A 19,648-nucleotide genomic window follows, 5' to 3' on the forward strand; every position below is an offset into this window, starting at 1 on the left:
CATGCTGTGACAAAAATTGCATTTTTAGCGACACATTTAATTTCTTTATTTCATCGAGACATTCTAATACACGAATTATTTTGATAGAATAAACCAAACCACATCTTTATTCGAAGAATTTTTCAATCTTACAACTGATAATTCCATAAACCTAAGATTACGACTAATCCGTTAAAACGTATGATGATTATATTGTGTTAGATAAACGGATTAGATAGAGGAGTTTGAAGGAATTTTACCTGTGTGTGGAGTTCTTTTGAAGTTTTGTTTAAACAGACGTGCGTGTTAAATGTAAATATTTAATCTTCAAGCACCGCACACCGTGCAGGAAAAATCGGGCGAGAAACCACCACCTGGATTCCCCGGACTCGAGACAATTCTTCCGCTTCTCTTGACCGCAGTTCATGAAGGAAAATTAACGATAGAGGTAATAGAAGTCCTCCTTGAAAAGAACGATGATAACACGGGATCTCGAGATACGCAGTATCGTATTAAGACATTCTTCTTTTTAATAGATCGTTGGAGACACGATAAAAGATGTTTGTAACTTGTTTGATCGCGGTGTAACAGGCCAGGGGGTGATTTTACATGTAAAGATAAGTCTTCATTCGAGGTTTCGTTTCCGAGAAAATTGAATTTTATCAAATCAATTTAGATTTCAGAATTGGATCAAAATTCGTCAGATACATTTGAATTTTTAGCTAATTCCGGATCAGATAAGAACGAATAATTAATACGAAGCTATTCGCGCGGAAAATTATTATTTAAAGAATAAAACTATTTATAAAATTGTTCAATTAAATTTTATTTTATAAAACTAATATATCTTCGCGTGTAAAATAATTTGCAATTATTCACTTAATTCTTGGCCTGTTTTTCAATACAAAATCATCCCCTAGTTGCTCGAAACGTAACCATAGAGATACTTAGTACATAAATACATACTCTCGAACATAAGTAATATCGAAAAATATCTTTTACATCTTTTCAGGATATAATAGACAAGCTCTACAGAAACCCAAAGAAGATCTTCAATGTGCCAGATCAGCCAAATACCTACATCGAAGTTGATCTTGACGACGAGTGGGTTATTCCTGATGCGATGCCCTTCAGCAAATCGAAATGGACTCCTTTCGCAGGAATGAAAGTTCGTGGATCGGTTCATCGGGTAGTTCTTAGAGGAGAAGTGGCCTACGTCGAGGGCCAAGTTCTGGTTAACCCTGGTTTTGGCCAAGATATTAGAGAGATGCAAGCAAAGATGAAACTTCAAACAATTCCGAATGCCCTGATGGTGGATATAGGATGTCAGAGTCGACCGGGTTCGGCGTTAGATGGCCTTTTGTCACCGAGTTATGAGAAGTACAACAATTACAACGAACGGGTAACAGACATGTTACCTTCCTCGGAGGAAGAGCAGAGTAATATGGAAATTTGTTTCGATGAAAATAGTATTCGTCATTCAGAAGATAGCATTTGGGAGAAAGGTATTATTTTCGTTAATAAAAATATTCTGTCTGTTGTTTGGCTTATAGTTTGTCTTTCGAGATACTTTTTATATATAGTTGTGCTTTAAATATAATATGAATATATAATATTAAATACGTATTCTAATTATGTATATATTTATAATATACGTAACATTTAATATTATATTTCGAATACAATATAACATTTTAACTTATAATATAACTTTAAATAACTATATAAACATAATTATAACTTATAAATGTAAGTTTTAAGCAAAATTATATTGAACGAAGTAATGATTGAAGATTATAAATTGAATTTATAAAAAGACACAGATAGTAGTACAAAAAAAAAAAAAAATGATAAAACTTCAGTCCTACTTATTTTGTTTATTTCGCTGAGACATCACATAACAGCACAAAACAAACTGTGAATTTTGATAAAAATTTATATTTTTATAAGTGAAATTACGAAATGGAACCTATTGTTTTAATATAATAATGAGTATTACAGCGATTGATTAAGTTAAGATATAGTCATTACATTAATCGAAATTAATTTCCATTAAACAGACACTCGTAATATTATCAATAAAAAGAAAATTTCGAAGATTGAAAATGAAATATGTCATTACTTTTAATCATTACTTTTAATTTTTTTCTTAAAATGATATCGTCGAGTAACAGATGACTCACAATACTTTAGACTTTAATTATCTAAAGATATTTTAAAATACTAAATACTAAATACAAAGATATTTTAAAATACTAAATCATTAACAATCAAACGTCGTCATGAAGGATTAAATAAGATTTTGCAAATGAAACGGCGATAAAATGATTAAATGCCATCTTCTGAGTGACATAATATAAATTCCTCCATTTTACCGGAAAATTTCAATCCCTTTATTAACCTTTCGTTTATTTGTTGCAGACATATATGCGCAATTGCAAAATTGCATATCGAATAAAACGAACGTTCACTTCGCCCTAGACATAGATTCCCGCGAGCATATGAAACTTCTAACAACAACTCAACAACGCACCATCTCTCCACTTCCCATTACCAATGCAACGAAATACAAGAGTGATAGTAATCCAAATCTTCAACTGACTCCTGTGCCATCAGTCTGTTCGATTCACACTAGTCACAATATAATCGGACACAACATTCTGACAGTGGACATTTTCAACAAAGAACTACTGAAAGACGTCTTCAATCTTGCGGAATCTCTTCGCAACGCTGTTAGGAAGGAACGACCACTGGATCATGTTCTGCGGGTAAGAACGAATGCGAAATATCGAGTGTTCTCTGCACATGAATGATTATTTGTCTACTCTTCCGATCTTTCTTCTGTTTTTTTGTTTTTTGCGTCAATGTTCACTCACAGTTGGATAGTCACTATTAATCAAGATTTCTATAAATATTTTAAATAAAATGAATATCGTAGACAAAAGAATTTTAAATAGTAACATGAATAACTAGATGCATTTTCATTGCACTTTTATTGTAATATAATATTTTGAATATACGAGAGAGTATCGTACAGATTTGTGAGATTTAAAATAACTGATTTATTTATTAGGACGTACAAAGAGCATAACATACTGCAAAACATATTGAATAAATGTGTTTTTGATATATGTTTCTCATTTGACATAAAATTTTTAAATTTCTGGTAATTTTAATGAACACTTTACTTTTATGTTCGTGTATCATGAACTTTGTGTAAAATTAATCTTACTGTACAAGGAAAAATATTCTATAACAAAATTCGTACGTCTGCAACAAATTTAACATAGGTGTTTTACAGGGAAAAGTGATGGCATCAATTTTCTACGAGGCTAGTACAAGAACTTCTTGCAGCTTCGCGTCTGCAATGGAACGACTCGGAGGTCGAGTGATATACATGGATGGTTCAACATCATCTGTGAAAAAGGGAGAAAGTTTGGAAGGTTTGCAATCTTATATGAAATGAAATTTTGAGACCGTTGTAACGTAAGTTTGACAAAGAAATTTGTTACAGATTCGGTAACAGTAATGGCTGGTTATGCGGACGTAGTTGTTCTTCGACATCCTGAACCTGGCGCTGTTTCGGTGAGTTGATCTTCAATTTCAACTAATGTTATATTCTCTTTAAGTCTATTCTTTCGAATATTTTAATGCTTAAACGTTATGTTACTGAAACACAAAATGCCTGCTAAAATAGTACTTCAAAAATCGTAAAGGACAATTCAAGAAACATTTGAGAGAGAAAACTATTTTTTATTTGAGATTTTTTTTTCTAAAAAATCGAGTTTGAAAAAGAAATTTAAGAATCTTTTCATTTTTCGTTTCCAAAAAATGTTCAGTTGTGGAATTTGAAAATTTATCAAGTATACGTGTACCAATAAAAATAACAATTATTAATTGCACTTTATAGGTGATTTATTAATTAAAATAGCAATCATTAGTTGTTAGATTTGAAATTAAAATTAATATCTACTAATTAACAAATAATCTTCTTCTCCTATAAGTAAACGATATTCTTATTACAGAAAATTAAAATATTCGATTAATAAGACATATATACTAAATAATAAACACATATATTACTGCAATAAGAACATGTATTTATCATTATACATGCTCTATGTTCAGAGAGTTGCACAACAGTGCAGAAAACCTTTAGTGAACGCCGGCGACGGTGTAGGAGAACATCCAACTCAGGCCTTGCTCGATATTTTCACCATAAGAGACGAGATCGGTACGGTGAACGGTTTAACGATCACTATGGTCGGCGATTTGAAACATGGTCGAACGGTTCACTCGCTCTCAAGGTAAGAAATCACGTGTACTACATTTTACGAATCTATTGCTAATTCATTTATGTTGCAAATAGTAATATCCTTCAAACGGTATCCATCCGTTTTGTGTTATAGATTATTGACATTGTACAATGTCGAACTTCGTTACGTGTGCCCTCCTGGCCTTGATATGCCTGATCATGTGGTGAAGTATGTGTGCGAACGCGGAATATCTCAGGAACGATTCAGCACCCTCGAGGACGCTCTTCCTGATACGGACGTTCTTTACATGACACGCATTCAAAGAGAACGTTTCGCTACACAGGAGGAGTATAATAAGGTAAGCGCTTCGTTTATTAGACTGTGGACGCAAATGTTACACATTTTTTTTCGGTAAATTTTAAGAAACAGTTCAAAAATGTGTACAGATAAATTTGTGAACGATAAAATTATTAGTTTTTAAATTCAATTTTATAGCATTTCGATTCTACAGAGTATATTTGTCACCCTTCAATTTTAACTACAGTTAACAGATTAAAGACATGTGTGTCGCATATTCGAATTTTGTCATATATTCCCAGGTTTGTGGACATTTCGTAATAACACCGCAGTTGATGTCACGCGCTAAGAGGAAGATGGTCGTGATGCACCCCTTACCACGAGTGAACGAGATCAGTACAGATTTCGACACGGATCCACGTGCAGCTTACTTCCGGCAGGCTGAGAATGGCGTTTACGTTCGAATGGCTCTGTTGGCAATGGTCCTTGGTCGTGCATGACACATTCTAGCATGAAAACCACGTTGATTTATTCGGTCAAGATCAACTGGATTTTCAGAATCCGTATACAAGTAATGACGTGTGAAAAAGAAAACGAGACGTTCCCGATTGCATTTTCAATGAGACTGTGATTCGCATAATACTGTTCTTTTTTTCTTTTTTTTTTTTCATCATTGACCAATAGTTTCATATTTAGAACGCAGGTAAGAAGCTAGACAACAGAGAACATATGCAGTGATGGACAAAATTAAATTTGTATTAAAAGTTTTCAATTAATCCTTTAAAGTCTATTTTGGTAATACTGCATAATGCAACGAACTTTGCATATACATATAGTTTTTTATATATACAAAAATAGATGTTTAAAATAGAATAGTATTTCATAAAAATTTATCAATGTTTATAGAATAATGAAATAGGAAAGATGTTTCTTAAAATTCAGTTAGTCCTTAAGGAGTTAAACACTCGTTTATTCTAGGACGCACAATGATTCTGAATTCCACGACAAAAAGACAATAGTCAATAATAAAACTCAGAATTCGATAAAAATGCATTTTCGATAAAATTTTATCTCTCTGCGTTTTTTACAAAGACAGTGAAATTTTATCATGTAATTCCTCTGTGTGCAAGTAAGAATGAAATCGCATACGTGCAAGATAATAAAGTCTTTTATTTTTGACAATACATTTATATACATTTCTCCCGTTTGCAGTATGTACACGTAATATAAATAGATATGTAGTGAAATAATGTACAATTTGTATTGAGAGCGCTGACGTGCCACATGTTGCGTTCACGATAAGCAAATATATTCGCGATTAACGTCAGCGATTTTTCCAAACATTTATGAATCGTTAACGAAGTTATTGTGCCATTAAGGCATCGAGGTCTCATCGTTTTGCCCGTCGTTACAAGGTCGAAGAAATGACTAGACCTTTAAGGAAAGCATTTGGATACGTTCGTATAAGGTCCGGTTTCGTTCGGATTTTTGATTCGATTCATATCAAAATTACTTACAAATACGATACAAGAGTATTCGAACAATTAAGATTAAAAAATTACGGAATAAATCATCTAATGTGACCACTAGACTGTGGATCACTTACATTTTTATAAACGCAGTCGAAAATAGGATTTAAACAAAAATCTATTTTCGATTTAGTTTCACTATTTTATGTATTTTTATATATTATATGAATTTCCAAATTTTACATAAACGAATAAAAATCTGCAGTTTTAATGATCACAATTATTCTATAGTTGAACCGATTGAAAAATTTTTCTTTTTAAATAATAGTGTTCAGTGAGATCTACATTGCATTTTTTCAGTTGCTTATCTACAATTTATTCTTAAATTAATATTGTTATATTTATATTTTCTGAACTATTAAGTAAAGGACATACAATAAATTTGAGTAATCAAGTAGAAGACTTCACTGAACATTATTATTAAAAATCAACAATAAATTATCATGGCAATCAAGCTCATTGTATATTGTAGATACTATATTTGGAATATCATGATTGTGTTGATAAAATTTGAAACCAATTAGAAAATGCATATGGAAGTTACATTGTAAATGTAATAATACAAATTGAAGTTTATATAATACAGTGCTAATTACAGTGCTTATGTGCCAAAATGTTCCGCACATACATAATACATTATATACGACTGTTCGAATACTTACATACAGACATTTTTTGATTTTCACATTTTATGATTCAGAAATTAAATAATTGAGTGAATGGTATTTGATGATTTGATCAGTCACTAAAATTTTGCTGTAATAGCGTTAGCTTCCAAGTTCTTTATAAAGTTCCGTCACTCTCTTGTTTGAAAGCAATCACGACACGCGATCGATGCGATCGAGAGATAGATAGGGACATGTAAATCACAGTTGCGCGAACGACGTTGGATGGTCAAAGAACTTCTTCAGTTTCTCTCACAAAATTTATTACACCTGAATTTTGGAAGTTCAACACTTCCTGTTGGCTTGACGAAGAAGTTTGATGAAAATACTGAGCAACATCTCGAGTCTCGTTCGCGTTGATGATCGATGAATCGCGAAAAGGTGTCAAACTATGGCGTCACGCGTTCGAAAACTAGCGTCGCTAGTACTAATTGGAGACATATTCGCCGCTAAACACTTGACATCTTCCTTTTGACTCCTCTTTGTTCGCGATAAGGGTGGCATTTTTAATTTCAACTTCTTTTTGTTTAAAATGTTCTTCTCTCTGCAATGCGTTAAAATAATTGACAATTAATTTGTTTGTAATAAGGGAAGAGAAGATTATTTGAGTCAGAGTGTTATTTTTTTATACATTTTTATATTCTCAATTAGTTATTTGACTCAATTATGTTTGAATTAAACTTTATGCATATACCCTGGTTGTGTAATAAGTTCGCATTTCTTCAACAACGTTGAAGATTGTTACGTGCTTTACGTAACATCTATTTAATCAACAATATCAATCTTTTAGTCTATTGTTCTTTACAAATAGATTGTCTTTATTTTTCATGCATTTAAAATCTTAGTTCTTCCATTAAAAAAATTTCGATATTTGTCAATTACACAAAAAGAATATTAGCACAAGCAATCATCTTGTTTGAAAGTTACTTTATTTTTTTAAAATACTTTAAAATATTAAAATTTGGAAATACGTTTAAAATAAAAAAAGAACCGATATTCGTTATTTTTACGTACTGATGTTTGCAATCGATGAAAATTCCCATTGAGAACAATATTACTATGGCTGCAATGATACCGATCACGATTACCACTAATGTTACTATCGCGTCTTCTTCTTCGGGAGTAAAGGGCTCTTCTGTCGTTGACCATGACACTTCTTCTGCAACACGAAATAGGTTTAATCGTTAGTTCGAATACTCTCCAACCGATGATATTTATTTTATAATTACATTAACGAAAAGAAACCTTTTCACGTTGTGCCTTTTAATTTTTACAGCTCAGATTATGACGCAAAAACTTCTGTTTATTTTTATTTCCATCGATGTAAAACAACAGGTTTCAAGAATTTAATTCGAAACCGATATGATATATACATATCTTTTATTGTAATTTGAAGTCGATATGAAATTTGACTCGCGTCTAAGTTTATGCGTGGAAGAAATGCGTGTACTATGAAAGAGATCGATATTTCTGATTATAATCAGTATTTCCATTTTATGAAACTCCTACAAAATTAATTTTTTCACTCTATGAAGTTCCTAAAAAAAAAAATTCCATAAAATGCCTAATCAGTCATTTTAACCTTCTGGTTTTTGTTTGTTTATAACTGCAAAACAAATAGAACATCGCATCTGCACTATAGGAAGTTGCAAAATTAAGAAATCTTTCGCCTGAAAAGGAATTCCTTAGAAAATTCACGCCACTTCGCGTGCCTGCTTCGTGATAATTACTCGAGTTACATAAATTTCCGGTCAATGAACGAGCCACGGCAGTGTTACGAGACTCGATTGTTGCAACATACTCCTACATAAAAAAAAGAAAAATGGGGGGAAGCGTGCATATTTGAAATTCACGCGATAGATACGCATTTGGACATGGGAAATGAGAATGAAAGATTTAATGGTTCAACACGATTGACGTCACCGTGTGCCTTCCGTTCTTCGTAAGAACTTATGGATGACGTCTTTTCGGGCACGTACGCCACCCTGATGACATTAGTCGACCGCAGGAAATAGAAGGGTCTGCACTATCTATTGAAACCCAACCAAATAACTTCCACGCGGAAATCTCATGTTCGAAAGCATCATTATCGCGCGCACGCTATTGCCTATAAACAGTGACGAGCATGACCGAACTAATAACGATGAAAAATTATTGACAATTTAAACTGTAATGAGAGAAAAAAAAGCTATATAAAGCAAAGTTACTTTTATTTGCGAAAATTGTAAAAATTCAAATGTCCATAAAAACGTTGAAAAATGTTTTTTCACGAGTAAAATTTATCGTGGTCTTGAAGATTGAAATCTTATCTCCACAACGGCCCTTCAAAATTTGCTGTACGATTTTTTTCTCACTATTTTATCTAACATTGAACATTAGTATCAAATGTTAGGATTTCTTTAATTTTCGTCATTTGATCTTAATATTCAAAGTTAAAATATAATAATTAAAAAAGAATCGTGTTGCAAGTTTTAAGGGGGAATCTTCAATCGTCGAGATTATAAATGTAAATTTTCCATCTAGCAGAATTATAGAGAAACATTTATTTCATGTAATCATACATTATCAACCCATTTAAAACATAATATTATTCATTCGTAATCATACTCAAGAAAGAAATATCATCGATGCACGTCTCCGTCATTGATACCTTTTTATCGCTTTCTTCTTTATCGCTTCTAATATCTTCTTTAACGCTCTGATTGCAGGAACACGTGTGCTGATTAATCACGTAGATTTTTTATAATTAAATTTATAACGATTTAATTAAATTAAATTCAGAAGATATCATTTCTGTGACGTAATTTGGATGTGTTACGTTTCCGAGAGGAAATTCCTCCGTTTGACGCCCAGTGATTGATATGAAAAGGCGTATATATTAAATTGCATTGATATCGACTTTTTAGATAAAAGATATACGTAAAAAATTACTGTCATTAATAAACAGAATAATCTGCATCTTTGTATATTTTTATTTCCAATATAAATAACGAGAATTTAATGAAAATTCAGTATAAGTAATTTGATAAAAATATAAATAATGATAATAATAATTGATGAAAGCAAGTTCATGTATAAAAGATTAATAAACTGAATGATCTATGTCTTCATCTAATTTTACAGGAATGATTTTTCAAGGAAAATCGTGAAGCCCGATTATTAAAAAGATTATAAAGAAATATACAGTTAAATTGAAGAATTTTGGCTTCTAGAGAATTCCAAAAGTGGAGTTAATCATTTTGCTCTGAATGGCTCAATTGAAACGTGTTAGAACGAGTAACCAAGTCACATAACCGTTATTAGATTCGTGCGATCATGAAAAGTCAGAAGAGACTGAGATTTTATTGGCATCTGTGTTGTTGATGGTATGTACATACTTGTTTTTCCAATACTACGAACTTCAACGCTCACAAATGTACATTCCTTCGTTTGTTGTAAGCAAATATTTGCATACCTTTCTGCTACCAACTTGATTGTATTATCTTCCGTTTCTTTGTTATGCCAACGTATGCAAAATTAATCAAAGCATTTTCTCACAAGTGATTGATTATTTTACAAAAACTAGACGTTGGTTTGCAATAACTCGCGTTAATATTACTGTCGTACTCATTCGTTCGTAATTATTATAGTGATTGATTAGAGTGTAGATTTTTACTATTTCTAGATATTATATCTATATAATTTCTAGATATTGTATCTATATGAAAGATAAATTAAATTAGAGTACAGGGAGAATCTTTTTAATGTATCAAAACAAATTTTAATTAGTATATTAAAATACTAAATAAATATAAATATAAAGCGTATTTTATAGTAGGCAGAAGTATATATTTCATTTTCATAATGCACATATTTCTTTCTGAGTAAGAAACAACGAATTAAATGAGCCGTTCAACAGTCACGTTGCTCAACTCCATAAATTAAAAAGTACAGGAAATTCGAGACGTTACAAACACTGATTTTCTAATTACTTTGGAGTAATTTTATTACTTATGTCATCTTATTGCGATATAAGTCAACTTATGAACTACTTGTTTTCCTATATTTATGTAATAAAATTAACTGATTAAAAACTGAAGTTGTTCAGTTTTAATTCTGAGAGACTATTTGAATTCATATTCAAATAGTCTCAAATTTCATAAAATTTCCGAATATTGTAACGAGTCATTATATAGACTACGGACGTTCATACATTTTTGTTTTTATAAACATAACTGAAAAAACGAAATCTAAAGAGAAATTTGTGTCGTTTACTAAATAAATATTATATTAGACCCTCTACTTTGGATATTTCCTTTCTTTAACAAAAATTTTAAATTTTTCAAAAATGCATGAACATCCATTATATAACTCTGATTATAAATAAGCCATAATTTATTATTGAAATTTATATAATTTTATTTCGTCTTTTACATTCTCTACGGTATAGAAATTAAGTAACAGAATTAAATTAGAAAAATTAAGCGTGAATTTTTATAATCCAACAGTTAAGTATTAGCAAAATTAGTTAGAGTTAAGAATTAAATCAGATGATCAGATCGCAATAATCAGAGAAAGTATCGAGACAGTTCGATCTCGTGATGCAATTAGTTTTTACTCCGCAGTTATAAAACAAGGTTTCCAACTAGAAAAACTGGAACAATTTTTTCCACAGAAAGAATTATTATAGGCGTATTTCATCTCTCTCACAGTCCCTTACGCAAAGGAATGCGAACGAAGGAGAAGCAACATGCCACCTGTTGAATTTCGCGTTTGGTAGGGTTTGCAGCAATCTGCTAGAAAGTACGGAAGAAAGCCAACTCACTTGACTCGAATTTCTCATTTTGAACGTGTCACGTGAAAGAGATTAGCATCTTGTTTCATTATCATTCAATTGAACGTTCACGTAAATTCTTATCTTTGTTACTGTAATTAAAGGATGAAAGACTTGTTTGAATCGCAAGCACTTTCGAGCACTTTATTTTATGTAGTCGATATATAAATATACGCGATATTTGAGAAAATTTTGAGTAATATCGGAGCAAGTAAACACTGTTTTATAACTGTATAATATTAATTAATTAAAAATTCTTTTAGTTATCTAATATTAATTAAAATTCTTTTATTATTGACAATTCTTTTACGCGCTAGAAGATCAATGTTTACAATTACTAGTAAAAAAAAATAGCGCTTTGTTATAATACTATTAACAATTACAGTCATTAAATTTATTAGAGATTTAAACATCTGAATTTTAAATTTTTACCTTTAACAATAATGTTTAAGTTCAACGTTAATTTTAACATTTAACGTTTAATACGAATGTATATAGATTTATAAAAAATTCAAATGTTGGAACCTTAATTCAAATATTAAATTTATGGAAAATTTGAATATTTGAACTTTTAAGTTAAATATTAGATTCAGAGAAAAGTCGAATATTTTACATTTAATTTATATATTAGACTTATGAAGGACATAAATATTCAAATTTTCTTTACAAGATTACGAACAATTTGCACAGTTTTTAATTTAAATATCAGGTTTATGAGAAATTTAATGTACAGGATACGTACGTAATATCAACCACCATTAAAACAAGGGTATAAAAAAAGGAAAAAAGAAAACGATTAAAATTTCAAACAAATTACCTTTCGTCGACAACGCGAGTCTCACACTGTCATTGACACTTCTAGCGTGTACCCCCATGGCGATTAGTCAACTCTTCTTGTTATTTCACCTTATTCACGGAGAATCGTCTACGTCTCGGAAGCGTGTACGAATCAGCCGGTTCGAAATCACGAAGTAAACTGTCGGCTACACGGTACATGCCTCGAGTCGAGTGATACGCTTGGTGAGGCCTCTACGAGAGCAACGGAAGCCACGAGCGTGTAATAAAGACAGGAACTAACGAGGAAAGAAGATGAAGAAAGAGAGGCTACCTACTCTTCACGGCCTGCGTGAAGAGAAAGGCGGGGAAGAGAGGAAAGAGAAACCTCACGGTCTCGATCGGAGAGTCCGTGAGGATCGACGTGCAACTTCCATTCACTGTCCGGGATCCACGTATAACCTGGTACGAAATTTATTATTGAACCCGCACGATTTCGTACAGTCCTCTTCAAGATTATTCACCGTCACTCATATCGATAAATCTAATCGTATCTTTCATGTAGAATAAATAGTATATATTTGACACGGTTCGAGATGATTGAACTGTCCATTTTTAACTCTCTATGATTAAGATTTTATTTATTAACAAGAGGATATAATTTTTTTTTTTTATAAAAACGTGTTTCTATTATTAGTAATTAATGAAAATTCAGGAATCTTGGCCAAAATCCAGACTTTGTATAACAAAGAACGTAAATCGAGGAAAGTGACGCATGGAACGAAATGACCAGAGAACTCTAGGAATTTGACTCATGTTTGAGGAATTGTTTGCTATCGAAATTAACTTGATGTTTCTTACAAAGGAAGAGGTTTCACTTCCTAAAAGTTTCAAATAAATATACCTGTTTTGATTTATACACTTTTATGATACTTTAGTTTGTTATACAATGTTTGGATTAACTTGACTTAAGTATTCATATCATTGTTAAATAACACTCTTTCCAAATTGGTCACTGTAAAAGATATAAAAGCAATACTTAGACAATTAACCGAACGCAACGTGAGTGTCAATAACAGCGAATATGTCAAAGAAAATTCGACGCGTTACTCATTTTGTCTATATATTCTGTAGGTCATAACTTGGACCTCGTTTCGATCACGAATCGTAGGATATTTTTCTATATTTCACTCATCTTCAAATTCATCTTCCGCTTCTATAATGCTTGTAAGAGAAATACGCGTCCGCCCCGTGCAGCACACCAACAAAACCACTCATAATCTAGAAGTATACAGCGATGATTTCAAAAATGGATACTAGTAAGAAATGTGATTGTAAATAACAGTGTACGTACATAACTAGCTGTCATCGCGGGATAAACATCGAATCCCGGGCTTATGTAATACTGCGGAAGGAGAAATATCTTTGTAGAAAATGCCAAATAAGAAGCCGAGCTTAGATATAGAAAAGAGGCCAGGGCGTTGAACATCATTTCCTAAAAGAAAATAAAAAAATTTATAAGACTGTTAACTTCAATGTTATAGTATATTAATTTCTCCGAGCTATTAAAAGTGAAATAAATCAAACGAAAGGCTCTATTATATGTTATGTAACGATATAGTTAAACTGCGGATGTTTATCTAGGCATTTAATTAAGATGTTTAATTAAAATATTTAGGATTTTTAGGATAATTAAAATATTTTGTTGAAGAGTGTAAAAATTCATACAGAATACGAATTTCAATAATATACATTTACTGGGACAAATATTTAGATTCCCCTCTTTAATCGCTTTCGCAAGGCAAACAAAAAATTGCATAAACATCCGCAGTGTATATATTTTAATGATCAACAGTTGCAAATGATGGTGTACAGATTTAACGTACGAATAATGACGATCGAATTAATTTGTAGGATTTTTCGGACACGATGTAGCAGGCGAGTAACACCGCCGATGTTAAGAAACATGCGGAAGACGTGGTTAACGATCCCTCGAAAGCTGAACCGATTGTTGTACTGTATCTCAAGCCGTAATTAATTAACAAACTTTGTATCAAACCGCTGATGATCTAAAAAGATTATCCAGCTGATTATTAATGTTTCTTGATTGAAATACAAGATTCCAATATAACGTAATAATAATACAACATTCTAATATCATACAATACTCTATGTATAAAATCTCGAAGAATTTCCCTTAAATAATTGCAAACGAAGTCGATATTCGTTTTCAAATTCTCCAACGTACCGTTTCGCTCAGTTTTAGCACACCAGGCAAAGTTTTCAGGAATTCCACGTGTATGCACGTGCAACATCTGCAGAAGCAACATTCTACTCCACCGGCAGCATGCGTGCCTGTAGAAGACATCCGAATTACCGGACCTGTTCCGTTTCTGCCCATGATTTCTCGTTTTTTTTTTTTTCCGAATTATTTACTAATCAATGCAAATTTGACACTCTTAACTTGATGTTTGTTTCCATGTGCCTTAAACGTAATTGTATAAAAATGTATTTGCTTGTATTTGCTAGGATAGGTTCATCAAGGGCCGTCGCTCATTTAACGGAAGAATTCTTTTTCCACTTTTTTTACAGTGCCTGGTTTCATTGGTTGTTATTTTTACTTTATACAGTTGATCTCAGTATTTTAATTTTAGCGTTATTTGCATTTATTCGTGTGTCACTTTATTTATTTATTGTATCCGAATGCGATCATTTTATGCTGATGTTCTTTAGCGTATGCCGATGCTAAACGATGGCAAACAGCATCAACGCGGGGACAATAAAACGTCGTTGATCTGGTGCAGTGCTGTTAAGGGCGACGGCCTTAAACTGTCTCGTGTTCACTCAGACTCTTGATTCGATCATCCTAATTGGTTAAACGACGATTAATTTGCATCATTATAGATAGGCAGAGAGAACTGACTCGATGATTCGTTACACGCTCGAAACAGAGATTGATCGACAAGCTAACATACACTGTCGTTCATAAGTATCCGCGCAGGAGTCAATGACTACGATTGTCTTGCATAGTCAATAAATTGCAAACGTGAGTTTTATTTAATATTGCATTTATTTTAAATCGCAATACAATTTTAAATTAGAATATAACAATGCAATTTTATTTTTAATTATTAATTTTTTAATTCATCATTTCTATTGCAGTGTATATTGCAATTAAATTCATCGATATAACTATTTCAGATAATGTCAATGACTTGTTCATGCGACTTGAAACAACCAGACACTGTAACAATTATGAGATCTTCAAGGAACAAAATTATTCTACAAATTTCGACAATTTTATCATGCCCGATTAGGTTTCAAAATCATGCTAACAGAATAATTCTTCTTCGACGAAGAGAGTCAAGCGTTCGGATACTTTTAAGCGACAGTGTACGTATAGTAAGTATGTAGGATGCAAGTAAATACTTTAACAAGCCGGGGAAGAACGTCAACCGTGTTCACGAACTGTTTGAAACTAACTGAGGGTGTTTTCTCCGGTTGGTACAGAGCATTTTAAATGTCGTTGCACCCCCTACGTCGTATTCGAGAGAGAAGAGATACTGATGTCTATTTCTGGCACGTGCCGCGCCGAAATATATGTATGTATGTAGTCGACCAGCTGCACCAGTCGACACACGGGAAATATAAAAAAGAAACATACAATTAGGTGTGTCTTTTAAACAGAACGTTGATACGGTGCTTACATACAAGGGAATTTGCGGTACAACGGAAGTTAAAATGAAAATCAGAAAGGCTTGTAAAAATAAAGAAGAACTGAGAAATGGTATTACACTTACCTCAAGATCTATAGATCGCGTTTCATATTGGCAACTTCTAAAAATTTAAATTATCTAATAATACGTGCTACCTCTTGCTCTATTTTCAATTATCCTTTAATCGTTCGATTTTACTTCATACCTGAGATTTACTTATCGTATGAAAATCGAGAATTCTAAATATAATTTTATAATTGTGAGACGCGATGCTAAATCTGTTAAAACCACGAATTATAATGGACGTGGATTTCGATCGTGGTTTTTGAATCAATAAACGTACATCGATTCCTCGTTTGTTCGCACGCGTAATGTAAAATTGTTTATTTAACATTATGCATGGTACCGTGGTATCCTGTTTTCTCTCTTTGTGCAGCTTTATCAAAACTCTTCTCGCATACGCAGCTACGTGCGGACCCACGTCCTGTCAATGGCCGTGCGAAAGTTTCGTTTTTGTCGACGTTACGCTCGAATTTTCTGACTCATAATCACGCCAATAACACGCTGATCTGCATAAAAAAAAAGAGCGAGTCTTTTTCTCGACGATGATGAGTAATTGGACTTAGGTCAATGATCTCTGTACTTTTGTTTTTTCCTTTTATTGGATTTTTATGTTTTCGTCAAATATAAATATTATACATATTATGTAAGTACAATAAATATACGCATATAATTGTGATACAATACGTATAGTTGGGTATATATAATTATAATAAATATATATGCGTATGTAATTATATAAATATACGTGTTTTTGAATTTAGCAAAAAGAATTTCGTGTTTTCGTAGGACTTGTGTAAATTGTAAAAAATTTTGCGATTTGTCATGATCTTCAGTAATGTAATAAGTATTATAGTGTCTCTTTATCTTGGATTCGTTTGTGTTTTAATGAACTAGACTGCAGATTTTTTGCGAGTTTATACTTTTGTGGATACACATACATATATATAATATATAATAAATCACAGTTGTATATAATAATAAAATAAATATACAATTCAAAATCATGCAATTGGATAAAATTGGCAATTAATCACAATGTTCATCTGCCTTGATGTCATTTTCCGTATCCACGAGAGTAAAATATTCCAAGATAAATGAAACACTCGTATATCGAAAAGCTTTTATAATAAATACACACCGGTATGTAAGAACCGTGTTAGATCATCCTGGAAATTACCATTGTTTCTTTACGCTTTACTTTGAAAGAACGCAAGTTGCCCTCTTGCCATTACATTGGAATTTACCTGCGATACTATCAACGATTGCAAGGATATTCGAGCGACCTTAACTCGTAATACATGCTTGAGAATCGTCCGCTTTTACCTTGGCCGTCAAATAGTCTTGAATATCAATGGCATGATCTGCGTGAACCTTACGACCTTGAGTATCTTTGAACACGACAAAAGTAAAAGTACAGTGACAAGAATATAAATTCGTATAAATATCTGCTTTTTAATTAGTTTTGTTTAGAAATACGTCTTGAAAAGCTGGATGATCTAACGGCTAGGAAATCTCGCGTCTTTCTACTGTATAAATATATTTAAAATATACAAAATAGAAAAAGTATCTCTTTTATCAAATTTTCGAAGTCACTGTATAAAAAAGCGTTGCGTTGCACAATGCTCGACATCGAAAGTATCGTCGATGATTTACGAGAAAAATAGATACATATATGAAACACGACAGTCGAATGTATGATTTCGAAACGTGTCTGAATTCTTGGTGCAGGGCACTGCGTGTAAAATGCTCATAGTCCTCTGTACGTCCGAAGTGCGATAATCGTACTGATAAGATACAGCGCTGAATTTACGAGACCGCAAATCTGAAAAAGAATATAGCAAACTGGAATTTTATAATTGCAATTAATATAATAATGGTAATAGGGAATTATTTTATAATACAGTAAGAAATAGATTGCAAACTTTTATATGTTTGTAGAAGATTTTAAGAATTGCACATGGGACGCAGATAAAATATCCAAAATATAATATTTTCTATAACATTTGATATGTAAGACGCGGTCTAGCAATAAATAATAAAAAATTAAAAAAAATAGTAAGTATAGTAAAAAATAAAAAACCTTTGCCGGAAGAATAATTCTTTTTTTTTTCACTTACTGCAGCTGCCATTAGTAGTTCGTATTCCCTTTGATGATACTTTCTATCAGACACAGCTGCTATGAATGTTATCGACGCAGCTAAATACAATCCAAACGCTATAGCATGATAAAGAAGTTCCTGAAGAAAAAAGACATGAAATATAAGATTAATGTTCCGTTTATCGATCATTTCGTTTGGACATTTCGTTTCGTTACGGAAGAACGATGTGACATTTTTACGATTTGGTGGTGGTAAAATTACAAATGTTACATAAACGTAACATCTCATTGTATAATTCTTTTCGAATTTAATATTGTAAAATTCTATATTCCACTACTGAGATTATGAACCAAATTCCGAAATATTCGCTCAATACTTAATAATTTTTATGAAATTTCAAGAAATTGAAATATTTGTGACATAGTGAATTGTTGCTTGGTTGTTCCTTATTTGCGTTTAATAAAATGGACGAAAAAAATCGTAATTCAAATATAAAACTTACATAAACGGTCTTTGAAATGATACTGGACGTTGATAGGGAAATTAGGCAACTTAGAAGCAATACGAAGGTACCGATCATAAATGTGGTTGTTATTAAAAGGAAAAATAGTTCAGCGGTGATCCAATAAGCTTCAATGTGATGCCCTTCGATTGCCACACATACTATTCCAAGTGTCTAAAATATAAATGCAAAAAGAATGTTAGTAAGATGTATGCAACTATCAAAAATTGTATCTACAATAATTCTAGACATAAAACGAAATTTTAATTACAGAGTGAAAATAAAAGAGAGTAATTTAATTAAAAAGCAGAAATAGAAATGGTAAAATGGAAGATTTTGAAGAAAAATAGATTCTTATTTATGAAAATATTTCTTATTTATTGATGAAATAAAACGAAAGTTGCCTCTTACTATATTTCTGATTTTTAAGACAGTATTTAAGACAAGATTACAGAGTTTTTAATCCTAATGTTTGAAGATAGTAGGATCTGTAGTCTACAGATACATATATCCGAAATGATTTTTAATTAGACATTAAAATTGCAAAAATATATTGTGGAAATATTATATAAGTGTTTCGTGCATTTACATGAAAAATTTTTGTACAAATTTTAAATATAATTTCATAAAATTAAATGTAATTCGAACGAGTGTTTCGATCTATGAATAGAATTTTTAAATCTTTATTCAAATATTTTGCAGATTAAATAAAACACAGAAAGAAAGTTTAAGGTTCAATTAATAAGACGCAATTATAAAAGTTCACGAATTAATCCTCCTAATTAGTTTTTTTTGCAAATAAAAATTTAGTCAATTTATGGACATTCAAATGCTAGCGTCGCGTAGCGGTGAAACGGTGGAACTAAAATCTGTCGCTGTCCTTGTCTAATATTGTTGCTCTCCTTGTTTACCACACGTATATGTCTGTCCTTGTTCCACGGTATTGCCCTCTCTG

General features: G+C 31.9%; 4 protein-coding genes across 8 annotated transcripts in view; 1 reads left to right on the forward strand and 3 right to left on the reverse strand.

Annotated features, from left to right (window-relative positions):
- LOC122529387 (CAD protein) overlaps positions 1-5,877 on the forward strand; it is a 26,916-nt gene extending 21,039 nt beyond the window's left edge. The window contains exons 19-27 of one of the 3 annotated variants that reach the window (XM_043655481.1): positions 312-427; positions 992-1,418; positions 1,803-1,805; positions 2,401-2,747; positions 3,281-3,422; positions 3,494-3,564; positions 4,108-4,286; positions 4,389-4,593; positions 4,835-5,877. In XM_043655481.1, coding sequence (XP_043511416.1) covers positions 312-427; positions 992-1,418; positions 1,803-1,805; positions 2,401-2,747; positions 3,281-3,422; positions 3,494-3,564; positions 4,108-4,286; positions 4,389-4,593; positions 4,835-5,032 — 1,688 coding nt within the window. In that variant the 3' untranslated portion in view covers positions 5,033-5,877. Of the gene's footprint in view, positions 1-311; positions 428-991; positions 1,485-1,802; positions 1,806-2,400; positions 2,748-3,280; positions 3,423-3,493; positions 3,565-4,107; positions 4,287-4,388; positions 4,594-4,834 lie in introns of all 3 variants that reach the window. The other 2 variants (XM_043655480.1, XM_043655482.1) reach the window with 2 other exon arrangements.
- Positions 5,683-12,571, reverse strand: LOC122529393. Of its 2 annotated transcripts, none has more exons than XM_043655495.1 (3): positions 12,357-12,571; positions 7,741-7,882; positions 5,683-7,270 (listed from the first exon to the last, which is right to left on the reverse strand). In XM_043655495.1, exons 1-3 carry the CDS (start codon positions 12,412-12,414, stop codon positions 7,111-7,113), a joined length of 360 nt encoding a protein of 119 aa, XP_043511430.1. In that variant the 5' UTR covers positions 12,415-12,571; the 3' UTR covers positions 5,683-7,110. The 2 variants fall into 2 exon arrangements, with proteins under 2 accessions (XP_043511430.1, XP_043511429.1); XM_043655494.1 differs by having other exon boundaries at positions 7,741-7,885.
- A 649-nt stretch (positions 12,572-13,220) lies between these two features.
- Positions 13,221-16,001, reverse strand: LOC122529391 (protein singles bar). 2 transcript variants are annotated; one of them, XM_043655492.1, is made up of 5 exons: positions 15,743-16,001; positions 14,562-15,179; positions 14,200-14,382; positions 13,668-13,808; positions 13,221-13,594 (listed from the first exon to the last, which is right to left on the reverse strand). In XM_043655492.1, exons 2-5 carry the CDS (start codon positions 14,712-14,714, stop codon positions 13,517-13,519), a joined length of 555 nt encoding a protein of 184 aa, XP_043511427.1. In that variant the 5' UTR covers positions 14,715-15,179; positions 15,743-16,001; the 3' UTR covers positions 13,221-13,516. The 2 variants fall into 2 exon arrangements, with proteins under 2 accessions (XP_043511427.1, XP_043511428.1); XM_043655493.1 differs by lacking the exon at positions 15,743-16,001 and having other exon boundaries at positions 14,562-15,374.
- A 1,280-nt stretch (positions 16,002-17,281) lies between these two features.
- Positions 17,282-19,648, reverse strand: part of LOC122529312 — a 6,012-nt gene continuing 3,645 nt past the window's right edge. The window contains exons 3-5 of the mRNA XM_043655311.1: positions 18,694-18,867; positions 18,210-18,329; positions 17,282-17,914 (exon numbers count right to left, since the gene is read on the reverse strand). Coding sequence (XP_043511246.1) covers positions 17,840-17,914; positions 18,210-18,329; positions 18,694-18,867 — 369 coding nt within the window. The 3' untranslated portion in view covers positions 17,282-17,839. The remainder of the gene's footprint in view (positions 17,915-18,209; positions 18,330-18,693; positions 18,868-19,648) is intronic.

Source organism: Frieseomelitta varia, unplaced genomic scaffold, assembly GCF_011392965.1.
Source record: "Frieseomelitta varia isolate USP_RPSP 00005682 unplaced genomic scaffold, Fvar_1.2 scaffold_285, whole genome shotgun sequence".
NCBI classification, from domain to species: domain Eukaryota; kingdom Metazoa; phylum Arthropoda; class Insecta; order Hymenoptera; family Apidae; genus Frieseomelitta; species Frieseomelitta varia.